The sequence below is a fragment of the Urocitellus parryii genome, chromosome 8 (genome assembly GCF_045843805.1).
Source record: "Urocitellus parryii isolate mUroPar1 chromosome 8, mUroPar1.hap1, whole genome shotgun sequence".
NCBI lineage: Eukaryota > Metazoa > Chordata > Mammalia > Rodentia > Sciuridae > Urocitellus > Urocitellus parryii.
Window position 1 is genome coordinate 104,929,258 of NC_135538.1, and position 25,557 is coordinate 104,954,814.

The 25,557-nt window shown below is 36.2% G+C and overlaps 1 protein-coding gene across 4 annotated transcripts in view; it reads left to right on the top strand.

Annotated features, from left to right (window-relative positions):
- The window catches only part of Cyp39a1 (cytochrome P450 family 39 subfamily A member 1), a 115,302-nt gene that overhangs the window by 19,063 nt on the left and 70,682 nt on the right, over positions 1 to 25,557 (top strand). For all 4 annotated transcript variants that reach the window (XM_026394473.2, XM_026394474.2, XM_026394476.2 and 1 more), the window contains 2 exons: positions 1,917 to 2,021; positions 12,995 to 13,085. In XM_026394473.2, coding sequence (XP_026250258.2) covers positions 1,917 to 2,021; positions 12,995 to 13,085 — 196 coding nt within the window. The remainder of the gene's footprint in view (positions 1 to 1,916; positions 2,022 to 12,994; positions 13,086 to 25,557) is intronic.

A 25,557-nucleotide genomic window follows, 5' to 3' on the forward strand; every position in this document is an offset into this window, starting at 1 on the left:
TGTACAAAGAATGAAATACACCTGTAAGATTTTCATGAGATAGGACTTAGATTTGTAACAACTTATAGTACGAAGAAGTAAATGAGATTCATACTTAAACCATTTTTATTTCTGCTAATCCATTATTATAGAAGTGATAATGAGATGGAAGCTTATATATATGCAGTACCTATTCTGTACCAGCCACAATGTTACCTTTTACAAAGTAATTTCAAATTTATTTATTTAATGGTACTGGGAACTGAACCCAGGGCCACTTTACCACTGAGCTACTTTCCCAGCCCTTTTTAGTTTTTATTTTGAGACAGAGTCTTGCCACATTGCTTAGGACCTTGCTAAGTTGCTGAGACTGGCTTTGAACTTGTAATCCTTTTGTCTCAGCTTCCTGAGTTGCTGGGATTACAAATATGCACGACCACACTGTCAAGGGGAAGCTTTTAAAGATTAAAATGAGAAGGATTACATTAGATATTTTTTAGTTAATTTTTCATTTATATATGACAGCGGAATGCATTACAATTCTTATTATACATATAGAACACAATTTTTCATATCTCTGGTTGTATACAAAGTATATTCACACCAATTTGTGTCTTCATACATGTAATTTGGATAATAATGTCCATCATATTCCACCATCATTTCTAACCCCGTATCCTCTCCCCTCCCCTCCCACTCCTCTGCCCTGTCTAGAGTTCATCTATTCTTCCCACACTCCCTCTCCCTACCCAACTATGAATCAGCCTCCTTATATCAGAGAAAACACTCGGCATTTGGTTTTTTGGGATGGGCTAACTTCACTTAGCATTATCTTCTCCAACTTCATCCATTTACCTGCAAATGCCATGATTTTACTCTCTTTTATTTCTGAGTAATTTCCATTGTGTATATATGCCACATTTTTTAATCCATTCACCTATTGAAGGGCATCTAGTTTGGTTCCACAGTTTAGCTATAGTTAATTGTGCTGCTATAAACATTGATGTGGCTGTGTTCCTGTAATATGCTGTTTTTAAGTCCTTTGGGTATAGACTGAGGAGTATATTAGATATTTTAAGCAATTAATCTGTGTTCGTGGATTGCTTAAATTTTCCTAAGAGCAGAAATTTATTTATTTATTTATTTATTTATTCTTTAATTTTTATTGTTGGTTGTTCAAAACATTACATAGTTCTTGACATATCATATTTCACACTTTGATTCAAGTGGGTTATGAACTCCCATTTTTACCCCGTATACAGATTGCAGCATCACATCGGTTACACACATCCACTGTTTTACATATTGCTATACTAGTGTCTGTTGTATTCTGCTGCCTTTCCTATCCTCTACTATCCCCCAACCCCTCCCCTCCCATCTTCTCTCTCTACCCCATCTGGAAATTGCATGGAAATGGAAGGAGACCCTCATGGTTATACAAAATTACATACAAGAGGAAGTGAGGGGAAAGGGGAAAAAAAACAAGGGGGAGAAATGAAATTTATTTTTTTAAAAGGTAACATTTATAGTAATATAAACCAGGTTTTGCTCCAGGCATTTTATAGGTAACTGCGTAAATTAATTTAATTCTCACAACAATCTTTGAGGTAGATGCCATATTATGTGCATTTGACAGAGGAGGAAACTGAGGTACTAAGAGCTTAAATTAGCTTGTCCAAGGTCACTCACCTCTTAAATAGCAGAACCAGGATTTGAAACAAGACAGAAATGCAATTGAACTCCACTGGAGTTGCTATTCCTAATTGCTATACTACCAGCAAGTACATCAATCCCTTAGCATGCCTCAAATTGAAATCTGGAAATGACAAGGATATTTTCTTTTGTATTAAATAAAAATGCATACTTTTCTGCTTGTTGTTATCTCTCTTTGTCACATAGCCATGGTTTGACAGTATTTATTTATTTATTTTAAACAGACATTAATGCAGGCTGTGCTGGAGATTCTAGAGATGGAAACAAATAAACTAAATCCAAATTATGTGCTGCTAATGCTTTGGGCTTCTTTGTCAAATACTATTCCTGTAAGTATGTAATAAAATGTAGGTTGCATTTCTGTCTACTGGACTTTTATTGCTCTTTTCCTCTCAACCCACCCTCTTTAGTCCTCTCACTTATGGGGAAGACTACAGTGGTTTCAGTTGTGAGATAAAAAACAAAATTGAATGCCTAAATGAAATATGAGTAGGTCACAAAGGAGGCAGAGCAAAGATCCAAAGTGAATCCTCTGATAGGCAGTGTGTACAGGCCAAAAGGAAAGCTTGCCCTTTGTAGCCACGGTAACAACCCCTGTTTATGGAGCACTTGTTACGTGCAAGCCATCTGCTCAGTATTGGTGCCACACAAGGTTTGGCCCCAGCCTTTTATGGGGGAAAGAGTAGAGGAATGGAGAGTTTCAGATAGAATTGGTTTAAATCCAGACATCCTCAGTCATAGCTCTAGAATCTTAAGGTAGAACTTAAATTCTTTGTGGCTCGTTTCCTTATTGATAAAGAAATAAAGTACCTAAAACTCTAGTAAAGTCCTAGGTCTTGGGTAATCATTTCTCTATACACTTCCGTTTCTCTAAAAAGTTGCTGTGGGATTCAACAGAATGATCTCAGCTGGTACCCAATAAATGTGGGCTCTTTCTTTCCCTCCATACCTATTCTGAGCACTATCACCATTTGCAAGACTTGGCCTCTTAGTCCTGCACACTTCCCTGACAATGGGGCTCATGACATTGGAACTCAAAATACATCTGAAGAGAACAGAGGATCTCAAAAACTATTTCCTTTTAAAGCTGTCATGAGTTAGGTTAGAGCCCTGAGATTTCTCTCTACTTCCATTAGTTTCCTGATGAGGAGGCTTTCAAATTAGCCTCACTGTTCCTGATGTTATCTAGAATTACAGGTGAGACCCTTTTACATATTAGTTTCCTATCAAACCGGCACATTCAACCCATTTCTAATGATAAGTGTCATTTTCTTTCTTTTTCTTCTAACAAATAGAAATAAACAAGATGTTTTCAGTATTATTTATTTTCCTTCTTTCTAAAGGGGGTGGCTAATAGATTTCTAAGTCCTGATATCCCAGTTTCTCTTAGGTTGGTGTAAAAAAAATTTTTTTTTGGGGGGGATAGAGACTGTAACTCTGTTCTCTCTGATCAAATACATGTCAGCCACGAGAATATATACATTTCATCTTGTGTGGCTAAGTAAAACTAGTGTAATCCCTTCTCCTGCTTTACAGACCTCTCTAATGTTATTCTCTGTTTTTCCTTATGATTTTCTTGGATACTGTTAAGCTGCTACAAAATTGAAAAGCAAACATCAAAACAATTCCCAAAGCACCAAAAAAACAGCCTCTCCTGTCAGAGGATTAATTTTCAAGATCTAATTAGAAGGGTCCCCCGGAAGAAAGCCTCACAAAGGGCCATTGATCTGACACAGAGGAAGTCAGTTCTTTGGAATTTGTTCCTGGCACTGATCTGAAAGGATTTAAATCGTTCATTTCAGAAAGGATGTGTCTGATTAGCAAAAGTTCCATCTTGCTGGCTTTTAATGGCACTTTTAAGAGGCAGCCTGATGTGGGAGCAGAGTCTTGGGAAGGTTGTTGGGTCAGATACAAAACTAGTCCCCAGCTCTGGGTGAGAGTGGGCCTCTTATTTAACCCTTCCAGTCCTCAGTGTCCACGTCTGTAAAATGGGATTCAGGTGTCTACCTCAAAGGATAGTTGTGTGTGTTTTACCGGAAGAAATGGAAAGTGGCTCAATAAATGCTAATTTTCTTCCCTTGCAAAAATCATCACCTAAGTTTTAATGGATGATTAATTTCAATTAGTAATGAATATAGATGGCCCTGGCTTTCAAAATACTTGATTTCTCAAAGGTCCAGGATGGGAGTGACTCTGATGACCTTCTGTTGCTGCCAAGAGAGCTGCTGAAGCCCTGCCAGAGATGGTGGTGGGTGTGTCCTTTCTTGGGGCCTGGATTACTTCATTATCACCTGCTCCTACTTTGTACTCTGTCTGAAGGCCTCTGGGAATCAGGCCTCAGATTTCAAAAGGACTTGGTACCCATGTACTAGGAGGCTCTGTGAACTGACTGCCAAGTGAGCTTTTTTAGAACATTTCTCCAAACTAGTTGCAAAGCTGACATTTTACCTTTTTATCTGCCTCTCTGAAATTCTAAGTGCTTTCAGTAGCAATCTCCATCTGGTCCCACTCACTCCCACAGTATTTGTTGTCTGTACCACATGGTGGCACTTTCAGTGTCTTGTACATTTAGCTCCTTTTCCCCCTGTTATGCGTGTCTCACATCCCCAATTAGAAGACAAAGTTCTTTGGGTAGAAATTGCCTTAGGCATATTTGTGGACTGAGATTGGTACAAGACTATCTGGTCTGTTATGGAGACTTTATCAATATGTGTTAAATCATTTTTGGATGGACGAGTAAAAGAGGTTGGGGGACATAATTCATCTTCTCTTGACCCAGCACAGGACAAAGCTTTCCTTCTTGTCTCTTCTCACTGTCGTTGTTAACCCTCCAAAACAATGGAGGGGCATTGTGGCAGCAGCTTCTGCTGTTCAGTGGGTCAGGTGGCCTTTCTTCTTTTTGCCCAGCTCTGACCATGGAATTGACCCCTTTGGCAAAATAGCAGTTGGTACTGTTGGGAACAACAGTTTTTGACTCTTTTTCCCAAATTCGAGTGCACAGTGACCTCAGGGTCACCTGTTCTTGCTTATTGATTCAGTATCACCTATAAACTTGTATGAATTCCTTATTCTCTTTTGTATATCTTGTCTTACATTTTAAAGTGGAAAATAACAGAGTTTTGAAAAAGAAAAATTTGTTAAGAAAAAAGAGGCCTTAAAAATGGTAACTTAACACCATTGCACAGCCATCTGTAGTTTAGCCTGATTCCTTGTGTTTGTCCTAAAAATAAATATTAACCAATCTTAGTAAACTTCCAAAAGTACCATAGGCACATAAAATCTGAACTCTTTGGTATATCTAAAAAATGGTGTATCACCAGAATTTCCCTCCCAAGTGAACTCTGACTCTTCAAATACAATGAATTGGACATGGAATTGTTATATAATTTTTAATTATTGACATATTAATTATACAAATTAATGTGATTTATTGTGAGATTTTCATAATGCATGCATTTTGCATTGATCATGCCCATCCACACTTCTTATATCCTTGCTGCCCACCCATCCACCCTTTCCAGGCTAGAGTAATAATAACTCTTCTACTTTCAGGTCAACATTTTTTAAACATTTTGACATAGGAGAGAGAACATGTGATTCTTGTCTTTCTGTGTATGACTTGTTTTGCTTAACATGATGACCTCCACTTCTGTCCATTTTGCTGCAAATGACAGAATTTCATTCTTTATGGCTCAGTCTATTGTACTTATATACCACATTAAAAAAAATCCATTAATCAGTTGATGGGCAACTCAGATGATCCCATATCTAAGCTATTGTGAATAATGCTACATTAAAAATGGGTATGTAGATATCTCTTTGGTCTGCTAATTTCACTTTCTTTGTCTATATCCCCAGGAGTGGAAGAGTTGGATCACATGGTAGACCTATTTTTGGTAATTTTTATGAACCTCCATAATGGGTATACTAATTTACATTCTTACCAACAGTGTATAAAAAGTTCATTTTTTCCCACATTCTCATCAGCTTTTGTTATTTTGAGGGGTTTTGTTTGCTTGGTTGGTTTTGGTAACAGCAGTTATAACTGAGGTGAGATGGTCTCTTCTTGTACTTTTGATTTGGGTTTACCTGATGGCTAATGATATTGAGCTTTTCTCCATAATTTAATTGGCCATTGTATTTCTTCTTTGGAGAAATTGTCTATTCGGATCAGTTGCCCAGTTTTAAATGGGATTACTTTTTTTGTTGTTAAGTTTTTCATGCTCTTGTATATTCTATAAATTAACTCCTTGTCACACGTAGAGGTGGCATATTCTCCCCTTCTGTAGATTGTCTCCTCACTCTGTTGATTATGTCCTAAACTGCACAGAAGCTTTTTAGTTTATTTTAATCTTAGTTGTTATTTTTCGTTTTCATTTCCAGTGCTCTTGGGGGGCTATCCAGAAAATCATTGCCTGTACCAATGAAGAACATACCCTCAATTTTCTTGTAATTTCATGTTGTATATTAGTCTTTGATCCATTTTGAGTTGACTTTTTGTACAGGGTGAGAGAAGGGGATCAGGTTTCAAACTTCTGTATGTGGATATTCAGTTTCCCCAGGACTACTTGTTAAAGAGACTGTCCTTTGACCAATCTGTTTTTGGTACCCTTATTAGGAATAACCTGGCTGTAGATGTGTGGATTTATGTCTGGGTTCTTTGTTCTGTTCCATTGATCTGTGTCGGTTCTTAAGCCAATACCATACTATTTTGGCTACAATGACTCTGCAATATGTCTTCAAATCAGGTATTATGATACCGCTCTTTTTTGTTCCTTTTGTTCAAGATTGCTTTGGCTCTTTGGGGTCTTTTATGCTTCCATAGGAATTTTAGAGTTGTTTTTCTAGTTCTGTAAGAATGTCGTTATATTTTGATGGAGATTGCATTGAATTTATAGATCACTTGGGTATTATGGACATTTTCACAACATTAATTATTCTAATTCATGAGAATGGGAGATCTTTCCTTTTATTTGTTTTTAAAATTAATTTTTGTATCATCAATCAAAGTTTTACAGTTTTCATTGTTAAAAGTCCTGAATTCCTCTGGTTTATTCCTAGTTTGTTTATTTATGTAGCTATTGCAAATGGATTGCTGTCATGATTTTTTTTTCTTGGAAAATTCATTATTGGTGTCATTATTAGTGTATAGAAAAGCCACCGATTTTTAGCCTTGATTTTGTATCCTGCTACTTTACTGAATTCATTTATCAATTCTAATAGTCTTTTGGTGAGGTTTTCTGATGTGTAGAATCATATCACCTGAAGAATGGGATAATTTGACTTCCCCCTTTTCTATCTGTATGCCTTTTTCCCCCTTTCTTTTATCTGATTGCTTTGGTTTAAATTTCTATACTCTCTTGAATCAAGAGTTTAAATTTCTATGCTCTCTTGAATTAGAGGGTGATCTTGTCTTGTTCCTGATCTCAGAGTAAATGCTTTCAATGTTTCCGCCTTCAGTATGATGTTGGTTGTGTGTTTGTCATACATAGGCTTTCTTATATTGAGGTATGATTCTTCCAGAGCTAATTTGTACAGAACTTATATCATGAAGAGATGTTGAATTTTACCAAATGCTTTTTATGCATCTAATGAAGTGACCATGTGATTTTGTATGCTTCTGTTTATGTAACATTTATTGATTTTCATATGTTGAACCATTCTTGCATGCCTGGAGTGAAACCAAATTGGTTATGGTGTTTAATCTTTGTGATTTGCTGTTGAATTTGATTTGCTAGCATTTTGTTAAAGATTTTTGTATCTATGTTCATTAGGGATTTTGGTCTATAGGTTTTTTTTTCTTTTTCTTGGTATGTGTGTATGTGTATGTGTTCTTGTTAGATTTTTGTATAATGCTGGTCTCATAGAATGAGTTTGGAAGGGTTCCCTCCCTTTCAATTCAATGGAATGATTTGAGACACATTGGTGCTAGTTCTTTAAGTGTTTGGTGAAATTCAGCAGTGAAGCCATCTCATCCTGAGTCTTTCTTTGTTGGGATTCTTTTCTTTTTATTTTTGATTGCCATGACCTTCATGAATGTTACCAGCAAAGAATAATGGGGAATTAAGAAAAATATACAAACACATAGAGAGAGAAAGCCAGGACCCCCGGTGGGACACTCTCCTCTGATGGAGGAACGAACAATGACCCCAGAGCTAGCTCACTTTGTTTATTACATAGGTTTTATCATCAAAGGGGTTTTCTGTGAGCAAGTTTCTTCAAAGCAGGCAGGCTGAAGGTTGAAGTACTGGTAAGTAATTATAACCATCTACTTGCGCTCATACTTCTCTATCCCCCAGCAAATGGTGTCTGAACTCAGAGCCAAGACTCTTACTGAAAAGTAATAACAGGACTTGGGTCTGTTATTTTCTTTTAGTTTGATGAAATATTTGTTTCTTCCTCTCTTTCCTCTTTGTGATTTGATAGTTTACTATATTGATAACTTTGTTAATCAGCTTTTTGTTTCTGAGACTAAAATACCTGAAAAGGACAACTTAGATGAGGACAAGTTTATTTTAGCTCATATGTGAGAGTTTTAGTCCATGGTGGGAAATCTTCATTGCTTGGGCCCAAGGCAGAATATCATGAAAGGGACATGGTGGAGGAGTCCTACTCCAACCATGGCAGCCAGGAAGCAGAGAAAGGTGGGATGAAGAGGACCAAACAGGAGGTAAATCCTTCTAGGGTGCTCCCAGTGACCCACTTCCTCTCTCTAGCATGTCCCACCTGCCTACATTTTCACCCAGATATTCCATTTAATTAGGATGGAATGATTAGGTTATATCTCTTGTTAATTAAATAATTTTACTTCTGCATATTCCTGTATTAACATAGGAACTTTGGGGGGATATCTCATATTTAAACCATAACAATAACATTTTAATATTTTCCACTTCTCATTTATGTATCTATTCCTCCAGTGGGATTTATACTGTTACATGCTATGATGATGGTATTTTTCTTCTATTTTCAAGTGTAGGACACCCTTAAGCACTTTTTTTTTGTAGACGATTCATGGTCTAATGGTCATGAATTCCCTTAGTTTTCGCCTATCTTGGGAGGTCTTTATTTCTTCTTCCATTCTAATTGATAGATTTATCGGGTATATAGCCTCACTTGTGTTTTGTTTTGTTTTATTTTATAGGGCTTGAAATACATCATTTCATGCCTTCCTGGTTTGTAGAACTTCTTCCAAGAAATCTGTTGTTAGGCTAGTGGCATTGCACTTAAATGTGATTTGGTCATTTTCTCTTGCATATTTTAAAATTCTTTGTTCTGCACATTTGACAGTGAGTAGAGTACATCATGGTGAGAATGTTTTTCTAATCATGTCTATTTGAGGTTCTATAAACCCTCCATTATCTGGATGTCCACATATTTCTCCAAATCAGGGAAGTTTTCTATTGTTTCATTAAATAGACTTCAATGCCATTAGCCTTTGTTTTCCCCCTTTGGTTATGCCCATGATGTGGGGTGTTGATCTTATTTATTTATTTATTTATTGGTTCCAGGGATTGAACTCATGGGCACTCAACTACCCCAGCCCTGTTATGTGTTTTATTTAGAGACAGGGTCTCACTGAGTTGCTTAGAGCCTCACTTTTGATGAGGCTGGCTTTGAACTTGTGATCCTCTTGCCTCAGCCTCCAGAGTCACTGGGATTATAGGTGTGTGCTACTGCACCCAGGTATTGATCTTTTAATGGTGTCCCAAAAATCTTGAAAGCTGTCTTGATTCTTTTATATATTTTTTTCTTATTTCTGTCTGTATGTGATATTTCAAAAGACCTATCTTTTGCTCTACAACTTTTATGGGTTAGTCTTCTTAGTAAATGGTTTTCTTCTGTAGATGCTTCTTGAGATAATGGTTTATTATGTAATATTGATGGAACAAGAGCTGGAGCCTCAGCTATACTTGATCTGGTCTGTAGTTGAGGCTTTCAGTTGAATTTTTATTTTTTTTGTTTTTAATTGTTATTATTACTACTGTTATTTTCTAGTTCTAGGATTTGAACCCAGCATCTTGTGCCCACTAGGCAAGAGCTGTCATTCTGAACCGTCGTACTGAACTGTACCACCAGCCAGGCTCCTGGCTATGGCACTATAATACCTCTAAGCTCTTACCTGAATTTATCTTTAATCTGAATTTTATTGAGCTCTTCATTTCCAAGATTTGATTGTTTCTTTTTCAAAATATCTCTCTTTGTTGAATTTATCATTCCTATACCAAACTTGTCTACCTAATTCCATTTAACTATGTATCTGTATTCTCTTGGATCTCATTGAGCTTCTAAAAATCATTATTTTGAATTACTTATCAGTCATTTCATCCACTGATATCTTTGGAATCTGTTTCTAGACAGTTATGATCTTTAGGAGGAATCATAAACTTTGTTTTTGCATATTTTCTGTGTTCCCATGTTGAGATTTATGCATCTAGTGTAACTGATAGCTCTACAACTTTAATGGGTTGGTCTTCTTAATAAGTGGTTTTCTTCTGTAGATGCTTCTTGAGATAATGGTTTATTATGTAATATTGAACTTGGTTATGGTTGGCCATTATAGTATAATTTCCTGGAGCTTCCTTAGCTTTGTTTGGTTAGTTTAGGCATAGTGCATACTGTACTGAAATTAGAGAGACTTACTGTCTTTACCACTCATACAAGCATGGAGACACTCTAGCGATTCAATCAAGCATGATGTCAATAGCAGAGTGGGTGGGGTTTGCCTTGTGGTTCTTCCTGTAGTGGGATGGATGGCCCTATCAGTTGCTGTGGATTTCCTCTGGTGCTGTTGATATTGGCTGAGTTGATTAAAAGGGTCTGGAGTACTGACTGCTTCAGTAATAGTGAGGGACCTGAACACTTTTCCTCTGGTAAGACACTAATGCAGATTCAAATGCTGTACAGGGTGAGGTAGGGACAGGAATCATAGCTACCCCCCTGTGATATTTACACCCATTCTTGTGAGCAGTGTGTGATCAAACAAGAGGGCGACCAGTTCATGGGACCTACATACATTGTTCCTTTCTGATGCTACTGTGGGCATTTTGCTCAGGAGTGGAACCTCAGACTTCCCCGCTGTGCATGCCTGGGGATGGAGCCTTTTCTCCCCATGCCAATGCTTTCAGCTTTGGTATCTACCAGGGATCAAGTGAGATAGGTCAAGGCTGGAGCTGGACAGAATTCCTCTCAGCTGAGGTGCTCACAGGTGTCAAGTAAGATCTGAACGCAGCTAATGCTAGGCAAAATTTTTCTCCAGGTCTTCTATGTTGTGTACCCTGAGGATGGGACAAGAGCTGGAGCCTCAGTGGTTTTGCTTGAGACTGCCCAAGCATGCCTCTGTGGGAGGGGAGCAGTGAAACCAGAGGTTCTTTGCCTTGTTAGGAAAAGAAACCACAAGTGACTAGCCACATCTGCAGTCTCAGAAGGCTGGTTCCCTAATCCCTGGGTTCTTGAGGGCAGAGTCCACTTGACCATCAGTGTTGCAACACCTGCCCCCTCCAGTGTAGTACTCTCAGTAGGTTTGTTCAGAGTCATTCTGTTGAGCCTAATTTGGTTTGTTAGGCATCTACCTGTGGATCCAGTGCAGTGGAATGTCTGTGGCACACCAGAGATGGAAATATAGAGTGGCTTCTGACCCTGAAGGTGTCCAGATTCAGACACTAGGTCCCGTCTCTAGATGGCTCCTGGCTATGGCACTCTAAGTGTTCACTAGTAGATAGAATGAATTCCTTTTCAAAAGCCTGGCTACCTTGCAGATTTCAGGATTCTTTTCTATTCAGGCTATTAACCCATAAGGGTTATAAAACTCTCCAGTAGCTAGGATTTTCCAGTATCACCCTGATAGAGTTTGGTAGGAACTCTCTTTCATATTGAGCCTGTGGAGGGGAGACTCCCCCTCCCTTGGCCGTGTCGTGGGATCAACAAGTGTTGGGATATATTTTGCTTCTTTTGCTATGCTACTATCTCAGATATCTGGATTTTATAAGGTTTCTGTTTTTCAACTGTTGAATTCCAGTAATCTCCTCTGGTCACTCATCTCAGTATGCAGCTACACACCTGTTACTTTGGTTCTTCTTCTATGTGGGGGACCAGGGGTTGCAGGGTGCCTCTTATTCATCTCATGCGGATCCTCTCTGAGTGCTTATTAATTAAATTCAGGAGTTCATCACTTCAAGGAGAAAAGAGCTGAGTGTAGAGACAGGAAAAGAGAACTCTGAGTACCTCTTCATCTGTGAGAATGAACTAGGTAAAGCTTTCCTAATCTGAACTGTGCTCCACGAAGATTGCAAGAGCAGAGTTCTCCTGTTTACCTTGTTTATGTAAACAGTACCATGGACACACACACATAAAATCACTGCACTATTAATTTAATGTCATCAAAGGGAAACTGTGAGCATTTCCTGTCAGATGGTTGCTCTTCCTCTTTTGACCACACTGGGGAGTACTGGGATGATTTCAAGTACATAATGTTCCTTACAAAAGAGAAAGAAGGTTGAAAGAAGTCTCTTCAGGACTGATTTTCCTAGATGAAACTTCTTTTACAACAAATACTTATAGAAAAACTGAAAGGAAAACCTAAGCTCCTTTTATGATTTTGTACAGATTTCCTTTATTGTATAACCTAAGAATAGAAACAAAAACATCTATTGGAGTAGGAAGTTAAATTTTAAGATGAATAGCAGTGTAATCTTGTCTTATGATTTATTGAGTAAAGATATGAAAAAATTTCCATCAGCCAATAGATAACTTGGAAATATACTGTGTTCCATTGCATTCAGGTGTGAAATGGTTTGATTTTTCATGTAGGGCACTATCATCATTTAGTTTATAAGATTTTAGATATGGATTCCTGGGCTTATTTTAAATTACTGTTTTGTTTGCAAAAAGTGAGATTTACTAATTTGTTTGTATTTTAGGCTCATTTAATCTTGAAAATTGTTTTTGTTTTCTATTAACATTTTTAAATGTCATGATTTGTTGCTTCTGAATATTTAATGCATGCCTATATAATATTTTGTTGCTTATTAGTAAAAAGGAATTTCACTTTTTCTATTTTTAGTGAACGTATTTGAATCTATATAAACAATATAGTTAAACCATAAGGACAGAATAAATTGTTAAGTTTGACATCTAGAAGATATAAGACACCTCTTCAGTTCATAAATTCTAGTCATCTTCAATGATGCTCTTTTCTAACATGCTTTTAAGGTTAATTTAGACATTATCCTAATTTGTTTCATTCGTAGCTTTTGTTTGCTTTCAAAGAAGTCTAATTTTGACATATGTTTTTCTTTTTCAGGTTGCGTTTTGGACACTTGCATTTGTCCTTTCTCATCCTGATGTCCACAAGACCATTATGGAAGGCATATCTACTGTGTTTGGCACAGCAAGTACTAAACCCAAGCTCATTTTCATACTTGAGAATGCATTTAATAATCCAGTACACATGTTATTGGTTTATAGTTTGGATCTTGACTATTCCCCTGAGGCCCATGTTTTAAGAGCTTGGTCCCAAGGTAGCACTACTGGGAGATGGTAGAACAATTAGGATATGGGGCCTAACAATCTCCTTCCAGGGCATACCTCCAGTGACTATCTGGCTGAACCAGGATGTGCCTGTATCACTGCAAGTTTGAGGCCAGCCTGGGCAACTTAGCATGACTCTATCTCAAAATAAAAAAAATAAAAAGGGCTGGGGATGTGACTAAGTGATAAAGTACCCCTGTATTCAGTCCCCAGGACAAAAAAAAAGTATTGTTAAAAAATAATAGGGTTCATTTTAACATAATCATACATGCATGGAATTTAATTTGCTCCAATTCAGTCCCCAGTGCTTCCTCTTTCCTTCACAATTCCTCTTCCTTAGTCTACTGATCTTCTTTCTATTTATTGTTTTTTTTGTGCTTTATAGATATCCCCAACAGGTAGAATTCACTGTAGTGTATTTATATATGTACATAACTTAATTTTGTTAAATTCATTCTGCATTTCCTCCCCTTTCCATTCCTTCTCCTTCCTCCTCACTCTTTTCCTCTACCCTACTGATCTTCCCTCTATTATCATAAGATCTGCCGCGCCCACATTTTTCCCCTTAATTTGCTCCAGTTTTCGCATGAGAGAACACATTCAACCCTTGGCTTTGTGAGTCTTGCTGATTTCACTTAGCATTTGTTTCTCAGTTCCACGTATTTACTGGAAAATGTCATAATTTCATCTTCTGTATGACTTAGTAAAACTCTGTTGTGTACATATACAACATTTTCTTAATCCATTTATCTATTGAGGGATACCTAGGCAGATTCCATAACTTGGATGTATTGAATGTGTTGCTATGAACGTTGATGTGCCTGTGTCACTCTAATATGCTGTTTTTAGTTCATTTGGATAAGTACCAAGGAGTGGGATAGCTGAGTCATATGGTGGTTCTATTCCTAGTTTTCTAAGGAATTTCCATACTGATTTCCGGAGTAGTGGTACTAATTTGCAGACCCACTAATAATGTATGAGTGTACTTTTTTCCTCACATCCTTGCCAATATTTGTTAATATTTGTATTCTTGATAATTACATTCTGACCACAGTGAGATAAACTCTTAATGTAGTTTTGATTTTCATTTCCCTGATTGTCAGGGGTGTTGAACATTTTTTCATATATTTGTTGACTATTGGTGTTTCTTCTTCCTTGAAGTGAGTCTCGTTAGTTCTTTTGTACATTTATTTACTGGGTGATTTATTTTTGTGGTATTAAGTTTTTTAGAGTTCTTTATATATTCTGGATATTAATCTCCAGATAGAGGAATAGCTGGCAAAGATTTATCTATTCCATTCTGTAGGCTCTCTCTTTACTCTTGAAATCATTTTCTTTGCTGTGCAGAGCTTTTTAAGTTGATACCATTATTGATTCTTAGTTTTATTGCTTGAGCTTGAGCTTTAGGGGTCTTGTTAAGGAAGTTGGTGCCTGTGCCAGTATGTTGGCATATCAACCTACGTTTTCTTATATAAGTTGCAGGGTTTCTGGTCTAATCCCTAAGTCTTTGATCCACTTTTATTACATTTTGTTCAGGGTGAGAGATAGGGCTCTAGTTTAATTCTTCTACATATGGATATCTAGTTTTTCCAGAGCCATGTTAAAAAGGCTATCTTTTCTCTGTCGTGGTTTTGGTGCCTTTGTCAAATATCAGATGTCTGTAACCATGTGGATTTGTCTCTGTGTCTTCCGTTCTCTTCCATTGGTATTCATGTCTTTTTTTTTTTAATGCCAATACCATGTTATTTTTGCTACTATAAATGTGTAGTATAATTTGAGATCAGGTATTGTGATGCTTCCAGCATCATTCTTCTTGCTCAGAATTGCTTTGACTATTCTGGGTCTCTAATTCTTCCAAATGAATTTTAGGACTTTTTTTTCTAATTCTCTGAAGAATGCCATTGATATTTTGATGGGGAGTACATTGAATCTCTGTAATGCTTTTGGTAATAGAATAATTTTGACAATATTAATTCTGCCTATCCAAGAACATAGGAGATCTTTGGCCTTTTCATCTTCTAAGGAATTGAATTTCTTTCTTCAGTCTCTGTAGTTTTCTTCGTAGAGACATTTCACTTTCTTGCTTAGATTTATTCCTTGGTTAGATTTATTCAAGGTTTTTTTTCCCCCAAATTTATTGAGAACAAAATAGTTCACCTTATTTCTTTCTCAACAGATTTACTATTTGAGTGTAGGAAAGCTATTTGTTTATGAATGTTGATCTTGTATCCTATACTTTGCTAAATTAGTATATCAGCTATAGAAGTTTTCTAATGGAGTTTTTTTTTGGGTCTTCTACATATAGGATCATGTTATCAGCAACATAAATAAATTGATTTCCTTTCTATTTGTATCCCTTTAATTTCTTTTTCTTGCCTAGTTGCCTTGCCTGTTGCTTCAAGAACTATATTTAATGGAATTAGTGAGAGTGGTCATCTTTGTCTTATTCCTGCTTTTAGAGAAAATGCTTTCAGATTTTCTTCATTCAGTATAATGTTGGCTTTGGGCTTCTAGTATTTATCCTCTACAATATTATAGAGGTAATATTTATCCTCTATAATATTGGGCTTCTAGTATTTATCCCTAGTTTATCCAATGTTTTTAACATGAATGGGTGCAGGATTTTGTCATTTGCCTTTGCTTGCATATATTGAGATGATCATATGATTCTTATCCTTAAATCTATTTATTTGGTGAATTGTATTTATTGATTTGAGCATGTTGAATCAACCTTGCATTCCCTGGGATGAAAACCACTTGATCATGGTATACTATCCTCTTAAGGTGTTTTTGAATGGGTTTATGATATTTTATTAAGGATGTTTGCATTTATATTCTTCAGGGATATTGGTCTGTAGTTCTCTTTCCTTGATGGGTCTTTGTCTTGTTTTGGTGGCAGAGTTAAACTGACTGCATTGAATATATTTGGAACTATTCAATCTTCCTATATTTTTGGAGTATTCTGTCCCCAAATTATTCCTGGAATAATTTGAGGAATACTGGGGTGCATGTTTGTCTTTAATGGTCTGGTAGAAATTGGCTGAGAAACCATCTGATCCTAGGCTTTTATTTCTTGGAAATCTTTTAATTGCTTCTTCAATTGCATTGCTTGATATTAGTCTGTATAAATCTTCTATATCCTCCTTTATTCATTTTGGGCAGGTCATATGTCTGTAGAAATTTGTCAGTGTGTTCTCAATTTTCCAGTTTATTAAAGTATGAATTTTCAAAATAGTTTCTAGTGATCTCCTGGATTATAGAAGTGTCTGTGGTGATGTCTTCTTTTTCATCTCTAATTTTGTTGATTTGGATCTTCTCTGTCTTCTGGTTAGATTGGCTAAGGATTTATCAATCTTGTTTATCTTTTTAAAGAACCAAGTCTGTTGAATTGATACTTTGTATTTTTAAAGGTCTAAATTTCATTAATTTTAACTCTTAATTACGTCATGTCTTCTATGGAATTTAGAATTAGTTTGTTCTTTTTCTAGGGCCTTGCAACATTAGCATATTTATTTGGTATCTTTATATATTTATTTTTTTCTTGTCAGCACTTGATGCTATAAATTTTTCTCTTAGAACTGCTTTTATACTGTCCTAGAGACTTTGATATGTTGAATCTCTGTTCTTATTTGTTTCTAAGAATTTCTTGATTTCTTTTCTCATTTCTTCCATGATTTTTTTCCTCAATTTAAAAGAATGTTATTCAATCTTCATGTGTTAATGTGGTTTCTATAACTTTTCTTGCTATTAACTGCTAATTTTATTCCATTATAATCTTATCAGATGCACAGGATTAAACCAATAGTTTTATTTTTGTGTGTGTGTGCATTTGATAAGGCTTACGTTGTTATCTAAAATATGGTCTATTTTGGAAAAGTTCCCATGAGCTGCTGATCTGAAAGTGAATTTAGCTGTTTGGGGATAAAATATTCTGTGGATATCTGTAAAGTTCATTTGATTTACAGTATTATTTAGGTTGAAAATCTCCTTATTGATTTTATGGCTGGATTACCTGTCTATTAGTGAAAGGAGTGTCTTGATATTACCTAGTATTATTGTATTGGGGTCTATCTGGGATTTAATGCCAAGAAGCACATTTTTAATGTAATTAGGTTTACCAACATGTGGGGAATAGATATTTACTATCATTTCATCTTCTTCCTGGACTCTTTCCTTTTCTACTACATAGTGATCTTCTTGATCCCTTCTGATTAGTTTTTGCTTGAAATATGCAGTGTCAGGTATGAGGCTAGATACTCCTGATTGTTTCTGACCTTCACTTCCATGGATTTTTTTTCCCTATCCTTTTACTTTCAGCCTGTGGGAGTCTTGCCTATAAGTCTCTTGCAAACATCATACAGCTGGATCTTTTTTTTTTTTTTAATCCATTTTGCCTATCTATGTCGTTTAGTTTGGGAATTGAGAGCATTTTCACTCAGTGTTACTATAGGTAGAATGTTTGTTATTTCCTGCCATTTGGGTTTGTTTCCTATGTTTAATTCATTCTTAATTTTAATATAATTAGTTGCTCTTCTAAAGCACTTCCTCCATTTGTGAACTTTGAGATTTGTTTTTGGGTTCTGTGTGTAGTATATGTTAATTTTTGTAATGTTAGCTTAATGGTCATGAATTCTTTTGGTTTATCCTTATCATGGAAATTTTTATGTCCTTTATCATTCTAAAACATAGCTTTGCTAGATATAGCAATCTTGATTGACAAGTGTTTTCTTTTAGGGCTTGGAATATCTTCTTTGTCTCTTCTCATTAATTTTTAGAGACTGATTTGAGACATCAGAAATGAGCCTTATTGGTTTATCTCTAAATGTCAGTTGATGTTTTTCTCTTGTAGCTTTTAATATTCTTTCCTTATTTCTACTTGATCATGATTTGCCTTGGAGAGGTATTTTTTTTTAAGTTGTCTATTTTGAGGGTTGTATCTCCTCTTATCTGTGAGTGTCCATCTCATTTTTAAGTTTTAGAACAGTGGGCTGACATTGCTGCCCCTGCTGCCACCAACCAAGTTAGTGTGTCTCCCTTAATTTATGTGTTGGAGTATTGTTAGAGCTTGAGTAGGGCTCCTTTGCATGTGGAGTGAGGTTTGTTATTACTTGGCTGAGTTGTGAGTGTAGCTCAGCAGCAGAATATCTACCCTGTAAACTTGTGAGATTGTAGTGTCCTAATCACTTCCCTGCCCCACTTAGAGAAAGGGGGAGCAAGAAAAGCAATAATAGTAGCCAACAATGCACAGCCTTAAAATAAATGTCCAGTTCCTATTGTGACATCTATAACACTAGTTATCATTTGAAGAGGAATGGGTCAGCATTTAGCATCAGTACCAACAATAAACTGCTATGAATTAGAGCAGACATTGAAGAGAAAATGTCAACTACATTGTCCACTATATTAATAACCACAGGAACATGAGTGTGGTAGAATTATAAGTTTTATTATATATTGAAATTACAGTTCCTTAGATGAAGAGAAAATATGGTGGGAAGGCAAGAGGAAGTTTGCAATGTTTAAAAAGTGAATAGAGCAGAATCAGCAGAATAGTGGTAGAAGGTAATGGCTATAAAGAAGGAGGAATAAAAAAATACTTAAAGTAATAAATTACAGGAAGAGGGAACAAGAAAACTTGGCTATTAGATGGCGAAGACAGTGAAAAAGTCATAATAAGAGGAACAAAATCAAAGGTATAAGCAAACAAAAATCAAACCAAATCAAACTCACATAAAATTTTATCCCGTTAAAGATAAAACAAGACCAGATAACAACCAGGTAAAAAAAGAAATAAAAATTTTAAAAATTATAGGAAAAGTATATGTAAGTAATATTAAATCTAATATTAAATCTGTCAGCACAGCAATAACATACATGCCAGCGTACACACACATAGAAACACACTTATACACACAAACACAATCACACAGAATGGAAAAGAACTTAAAGAAAAACAAAATAAAATAAGAAAGGGAGTTAAATAAGAAAAAGTTCTTTTCTTTTTTAAAATTTATTTGTTCTTTTTAGTTACACATGACAGTAGAATGTATTTTGACATATCATGGAGTATAACTTCCCATTCTTGTGATTGTACATGATGTGGGGTTATACTGGTCATGTATTCATATATGAAGTTATAACTGATTCATTCTATTGTCTTTTCTTTCCCCATCTCCCTCCCTTCCCTTTATTCTCCTTTGTCTAATTCAATGAACTTCGGCTTCCCCCTCTTTATTGTGTATTAGCATCTGCATATCAGAGAGAACATTTGACCTTTGTTTTTTGGGGGATTGGCTTATTTCACTTAGCATGATGGCCTCCAATTCCATCCATTTATTGGCAAATGCCATGATTTCATTCTTTATGACTGAGTCATATTCTCTTGCATATGTGTACCACATTTTCTTTATCCATCCATCTGTTGAAGGGCACCTAGGTTAGTTCCATAGCTTAGCTATAGTGAATTGGGTTGCTCTGACCATTGATGTGGACATGTCTCTATAGTATGCTGATTTTAAGTCCTTTGGGTATAAGCTGAGGAATGAGATAACTGAGTCAAATGGTAGTTCCATTCCAAGTTTTCTGAGGATTTTCCATACTGTTTTACAGAGTGGTTGTACCAGTTTTCAGTCACACCAGCAATGTATGAGTGCACCTTTTTCCCCCATCCCCGCCAACAATTATTGTTACTCATATTCTTTATTTAAAGTTTGTTCTATTTAGTTATACATAATAGTAGAATGTACTTTGGCACATCATACAGAAATGGAATATAACTTCTCATTCTTCTGATTGTACATTATGTAGAATCATTCTGATCCTGTGATCATATATGCACATAGGGTAATAATGTCCTATTCATTCTTGTATCCTTCCTGCCCCTATTCCCTTTCCCCTCCTTTCACTCCCTCTGCCTAATACAAAGTAACTCTATTCTTTGCTAGCACCTCCCTTATTAAAAATTAGTATTTGCATATCAGAGAAAACATTTGGCCTTAGTTTTGGGGGGGATTGGCTTATTTCTCTTAGCATGATATTCTCTATTTCCATGCTTTTACCAGCAAATGCCATCATTGCATTCTTGTTTAAGGCTGAGTAATATTATCTTCTGTATATATACCACATTTTCTTTATCCTTTCATCTGTTGAAGGATACCTAGGGTGGTTCTATAGTTTAGCTATTGTAAGTTGAGCTGCTATAAGCATTAATGTGGCTGTATCACTATAGTATGCCAATTGCCATTCTGACTGGAGTGAGATGATATCTCAATGTGGTTTTAATTTGCATTTCTCTGTTAGTGATGTTGAAAATTTTTTTCATATATTTTGTTGACCATTTGTATCTCTTCTTCTGTGAAGTGTCTGTTCATTTCCTTTGCCCATTGATTGATTGGATTATTTATTTATTTATTTATTTATTTATTTATTTATTTATTTTGGATGTTAAGTTTTTTGAGTTCATTATATATCCTGGAGACTAATGTTCTATCTGAGATACAGGTGGCAAAGATTTTTTCTCCCATTCTATAGGCTCTCTCTTCATGTCCTTGATTGTTTCCTTTGTTGTGAAGAAGCTTTTCTGTTTGAATCCATCCCATTTATTGATTCTTGGTTTTATTTATTGAGCTATAGGAGTCTTGTTAAGGAATCAGGGCTTAATGCAACATGATGAAGATTAGTGCCTACTTTTTCTTCTACAAGGCGGAGGGTCTCTGGTCTAATTCTTAAGTCCTTGATCTACTTTGACTTTTGTGCATAGTGGGAGATAGGGGCTTACTTTCATTTTGCTGCGTATATATTTCCAGTTCTCCCAGCACCATTTGTTGAAGAGGATATCTTTTCTCCAATGTATGTTTTTTGTACCTTGGTCTAGTATGAGATAACTGTATTTACATGGGTTTGTCTCTGTGTCTTCTATTCTGTACTTTTGGTCTTCATATCTCTTTTGGTGCCAATATCATGCCTTTTTTAAAAAACTATAGCTCTACAGTATAATTTAAGGTTTGGTATTGTGATGCCTCCTGCTTTACTTTTTTTTTTTTTTTTTTTTTGCTGAGGATTGTGTTGGCCATTCTGGGCTTCTTATTTTTTCAAATGAATTTCATGACTGCTTTTTCAGTTTCTCTGAAGAATGTCATCAAGCCTTAATAGAAATTGTATTTCTATTAAGAAATCTTTTTCTAATAGAAATTGCATTTCTATTAATTGTATGGCCATTTGGGGGAGGTGAGGACTGGGGAATGAACTCAGGGCCACTCAGACTCTGAGCCACATCCCCAGCCCTATTTTGTATTTTATTTAGAGACAGGGTCTCACTGAGTTGCTTAGTGCCTTGCTATTGCTGAGGCTGGCTTTGAACTTGTGATTCTCTTGCCTCATCCTCCTGAGCCACTGGGATTACCAGCATATGCCACCATGCCCATCCAGGCCATTTTGATAATATTAATTCTGCCTATCCAAGAACATGGGAGTTCTTTCCATCTTCTAAGGTCTTCTTCAATCTCTTACTTTAATGTTTTTTCGTTTTCATTGTAGAGGTCTTTCACCTCTTTTGTTTGATTGATTCCCAAATATTTTATAGAAAAAAAGTTCTTAATGAGAAATAAAGGCCTCATTTCCACTAAAGTGGTCAAAATTGTTGGGAAGGATGGATGTATATTGCTTATGCTGTGTGTCATTCTTTGCCTTTCTTTTTGGGCTCTGTAACCCTTTGATCAAGAACTGCATGTTGTTAAATCTGACTTTTTCTGTGTCTCTCATCAAGTTTCTAGCCAGTGTGACCTGAAGCCAAAGCTGGTTTTGGTAGCTCTAAGCTTTCGGTCTCACAGTACAGGATAGGATAAATTGTAGAGTACTGGCAATTGACATACTCCCAGAACAGGGCTGATGCAGAGTTCTAAATGGGAAGTTCCAGTGGCTGCAATTTAATTCTGGCTATATTTTGGGACTTTCTTGGAAGGCATTTGAGATTAGATCCATGCCCCCTTCCCAACCCCATTGCTAGACCAATGCTGACCTCTGCTGGATATCTGGGTGTCAGAGACATCTCCCAAATTCCAAATTCTTCACTAGTCATGCATATGAATTACCCAGGATCAGACCAGGGAATGTGCCTGTCTGGCCAGTTTCTGGTATCTTCTCAGCTGCTCATTTTGGTCACCATCAACAAAGGGATCTCTCTCCCTTCAATATCCCCAGCCTAGATCATCCTAGGCACAATCCTCTCTGCATCTCTTTCAGTCATGCTGGTCTAGGCACATTCTGGACCCCATAACAGGGAACTGCTGGATCAGGCTGGCAGTGCCCTTTCTGGGCTCCTGAATGTCCAGCTTCTGCTCTCTGCCGCTATGCCACTTGCAGTTGGTTTCCGTCATGACTCTCTGCTTGTTGGCCAAGTGATTCTTATCACTCTCAGATCATCAACTTGCTCCCCCCTCCCTGAATCATTTAAGATTAGCCTCCTTCTCTATTCTACAGTTTTCCCCAAGCTGATTTTATTCAGGTGATTTCCTCTCGTTCTATTCCACGTGCCCCTCCTTCTTAAGAGCAGTGGGCTGACGCTGCTGCCCCTGCTACTACCAACCCAGTTAGTATGTCTCTTAATATATTATTTTTTTGTTTTATGTTCAAATCTTCTGGCTTTGTGTCTCTATGATTATTTTACTGTCCATTGTTGAATTTCAGTGAATTCCCCAGTCACCCAACTTGCTGAGTTGTGGTACTCCTTCTGCTTGCATCCAGAACAGAGGAGCAGTAGGAGAGCACGGATTCCTCTAATCTGCTATCTTCCAAATCCCCCTAAATTTCTTACTTAAAAATATATGCAGGTTTTATTTACTTTTTTTTCTAATCCCTCAACTGAACTATAAATCCATGGTTTTAGAATGTAGAATTTTCCTGATTTTTAAAAATGAACATGGTGCATATTCCATATATTATATTACAGCGCTAATGGATGTGTGGCAGTCAAGTATGGCTTGCACCCAAGAATTATAAAAAGAAAAAAAAACTTTCCTTGTGGAGCTTGCATCTACAAGCAAATAGAAATGTACATGTCTACAAATGGAAAAAGGAATACATCCTTGTTGTTCACCCTTGTTGTTCTTTATAATTTTCTTACTAAAGTCTTTTCCTGACTTAGAGATCTACCAATTCCTGATCTTTAAAAATGAAAGAAAAGGGGTGGAGCTGGTAGGGAGTCTATCTGACCCAGAGGCCACCATATAGCTGTAACAATCTAAATTTCTATCATGCTCGTATCTGGAACTCTTGAACTCAGTTCTATAGGGGAAAAACAAAATCTTTTCTCTTTTTCTATATTCTCTCCCCCTACCTGGGTAACCGCTGTAGTATGTCAATACTTCCAGTCTGTAAGTCACTGTTGCAGAATTGAAAGCCATTTATAAAAAATATGAACTGTTTTTTTGCTGTGCCTATACAGAAGCAATTCCAGTCCATTCATATAGGTTATATAGCAACAGCTCAGGAGAATGCCAGAGAAAGAGCTTTCCCCTTATTTCACTCTTTGTTCCTTCTGGGCCCCCACCCTATTGTATGGAACCGCCCATATTCAAAGTGGGTCTTCCCAACTCAGAGTGCTCATCCACATGCTAATCTTCCCTGGAAACAACCTTATAGTCACACCCAAATGTGTGCTTTACCAATTTTCTAGGCATCTCTCAATTCAGTCAAATCAACAACCAATGTTAACCATTATAGCCTTTAAAAATTATTTATATGTTTATTTATTTTAATTAGGTATATAAGGCAGAAGAATGCATGTTGATTCATTGTATACAATTGCAGCACAACTTTTCATTTCTCTGGTTGTACACAATGTAGAATAATAGCATATGTACTATTATGCATGTACCTAGTGTAATGATGTCCATCTCATTCCACCATCTTTCCTGACCCCATACCCCCTCCACACCCCATTCCTCTTTGTCCAAAGTTTCTCCATTTTCCCATGCCCCTCGCATATGGATCAGCAGCCACTTATCAGAGAGAATATTCCACCTTTGGTATTTTGGAATTGGCTTACTTTACTTAGCATGATTCTGCAACTCCATCCATTTACCTGCAAATACCATAATTTTATTCTCCTTTAATGCTGAGGAATATTCCATTGTGTACATATACCACAGTTTCTTTATCCATTCATCTATTGAAGGACACCTAGGTTAGTTCCATAACTTAGCTATTGTGAATTGAGTTGCTGTGAACATTGATGTGGACACGTCTCTATAAGTATGCTGATTTTAAGTCCTTTGGGTATAGACCGAGGAGTGGGATATTGGGTCAAATGGTGGTTCCATTCCAAGTTTTCTAAGGAATCTCCATACTACTTTCTAGATTGGTTGCATCAATTTGTAGTCTCACTAGCAATGTATGAGTATGCCTTTTCCTCCACATGCATTCGATCAACAAATATATGAAGTAATGTTCAACATCTTTAGTAATTAGAAAAATGCAAATCAAAACTACTCTAAGATTTCATCTCATGCCAGTCAGAATGGCAGCTATCAAGAATACAGACAACATTATAGCCTTTTATCAGCTTTAAGACCCAGGATGTTTTGAAGGACCTGGGAATCATCTTTGAAATGTGATCATCAAGAGAGATATTTTCCCTATCTGTTTCTGTGTAGGATAGAAGCTTATTTTCACTGAGTATCTGACTCTAACTTGAAAAACTATCTTCTGTCATAAAAATACATATTTTATATTTCTTTTAATTAAAGCCAAATAAGCTAACACAGATGGCCACCCTAATTATCAAGCAAATTAGGATGAATAAAGTATAAAAGGTCATACTGTCAAATCATCTCACTTGAGGTCTAATTATCAGTTATTTTCAGTGTTTGTCTGTACTATATTTTATAAAAGTGTGAGATTTCTTTCTGCCTGCAATCTTTTAGTGATTACCTGTAATGCACATACCACATTCAACTTAATTACTTATGCAGTGTTCAAATCGTTTTCTTTCTCCTCTAATTTTGTGGAGTATTTTTTGGGAATTAGGAGACTTTTTAAAAATGTTATATATCCTCAAAAACTCTCAACTATGGTAAAGTTTCTAATTTTAGTTTTTAGGTGTGCTTTAAGTAGACTGTGAATAACAGTTTAGAAACCACATATGTAAAATAAGTGGGATATATAAAACATCTGAACATGTAGGACTTCATAAAACAATATCAAGCAATTTGTTGTCTACTTCTTAATTACATTTTTTCATGTTTTTTGATACAAGCATTATATTTTCATTAATCTTAATATAAAATATATTTATTTAAAATGTTAATTGGGCCTCCATGAGTTAATAATGTCTTATTA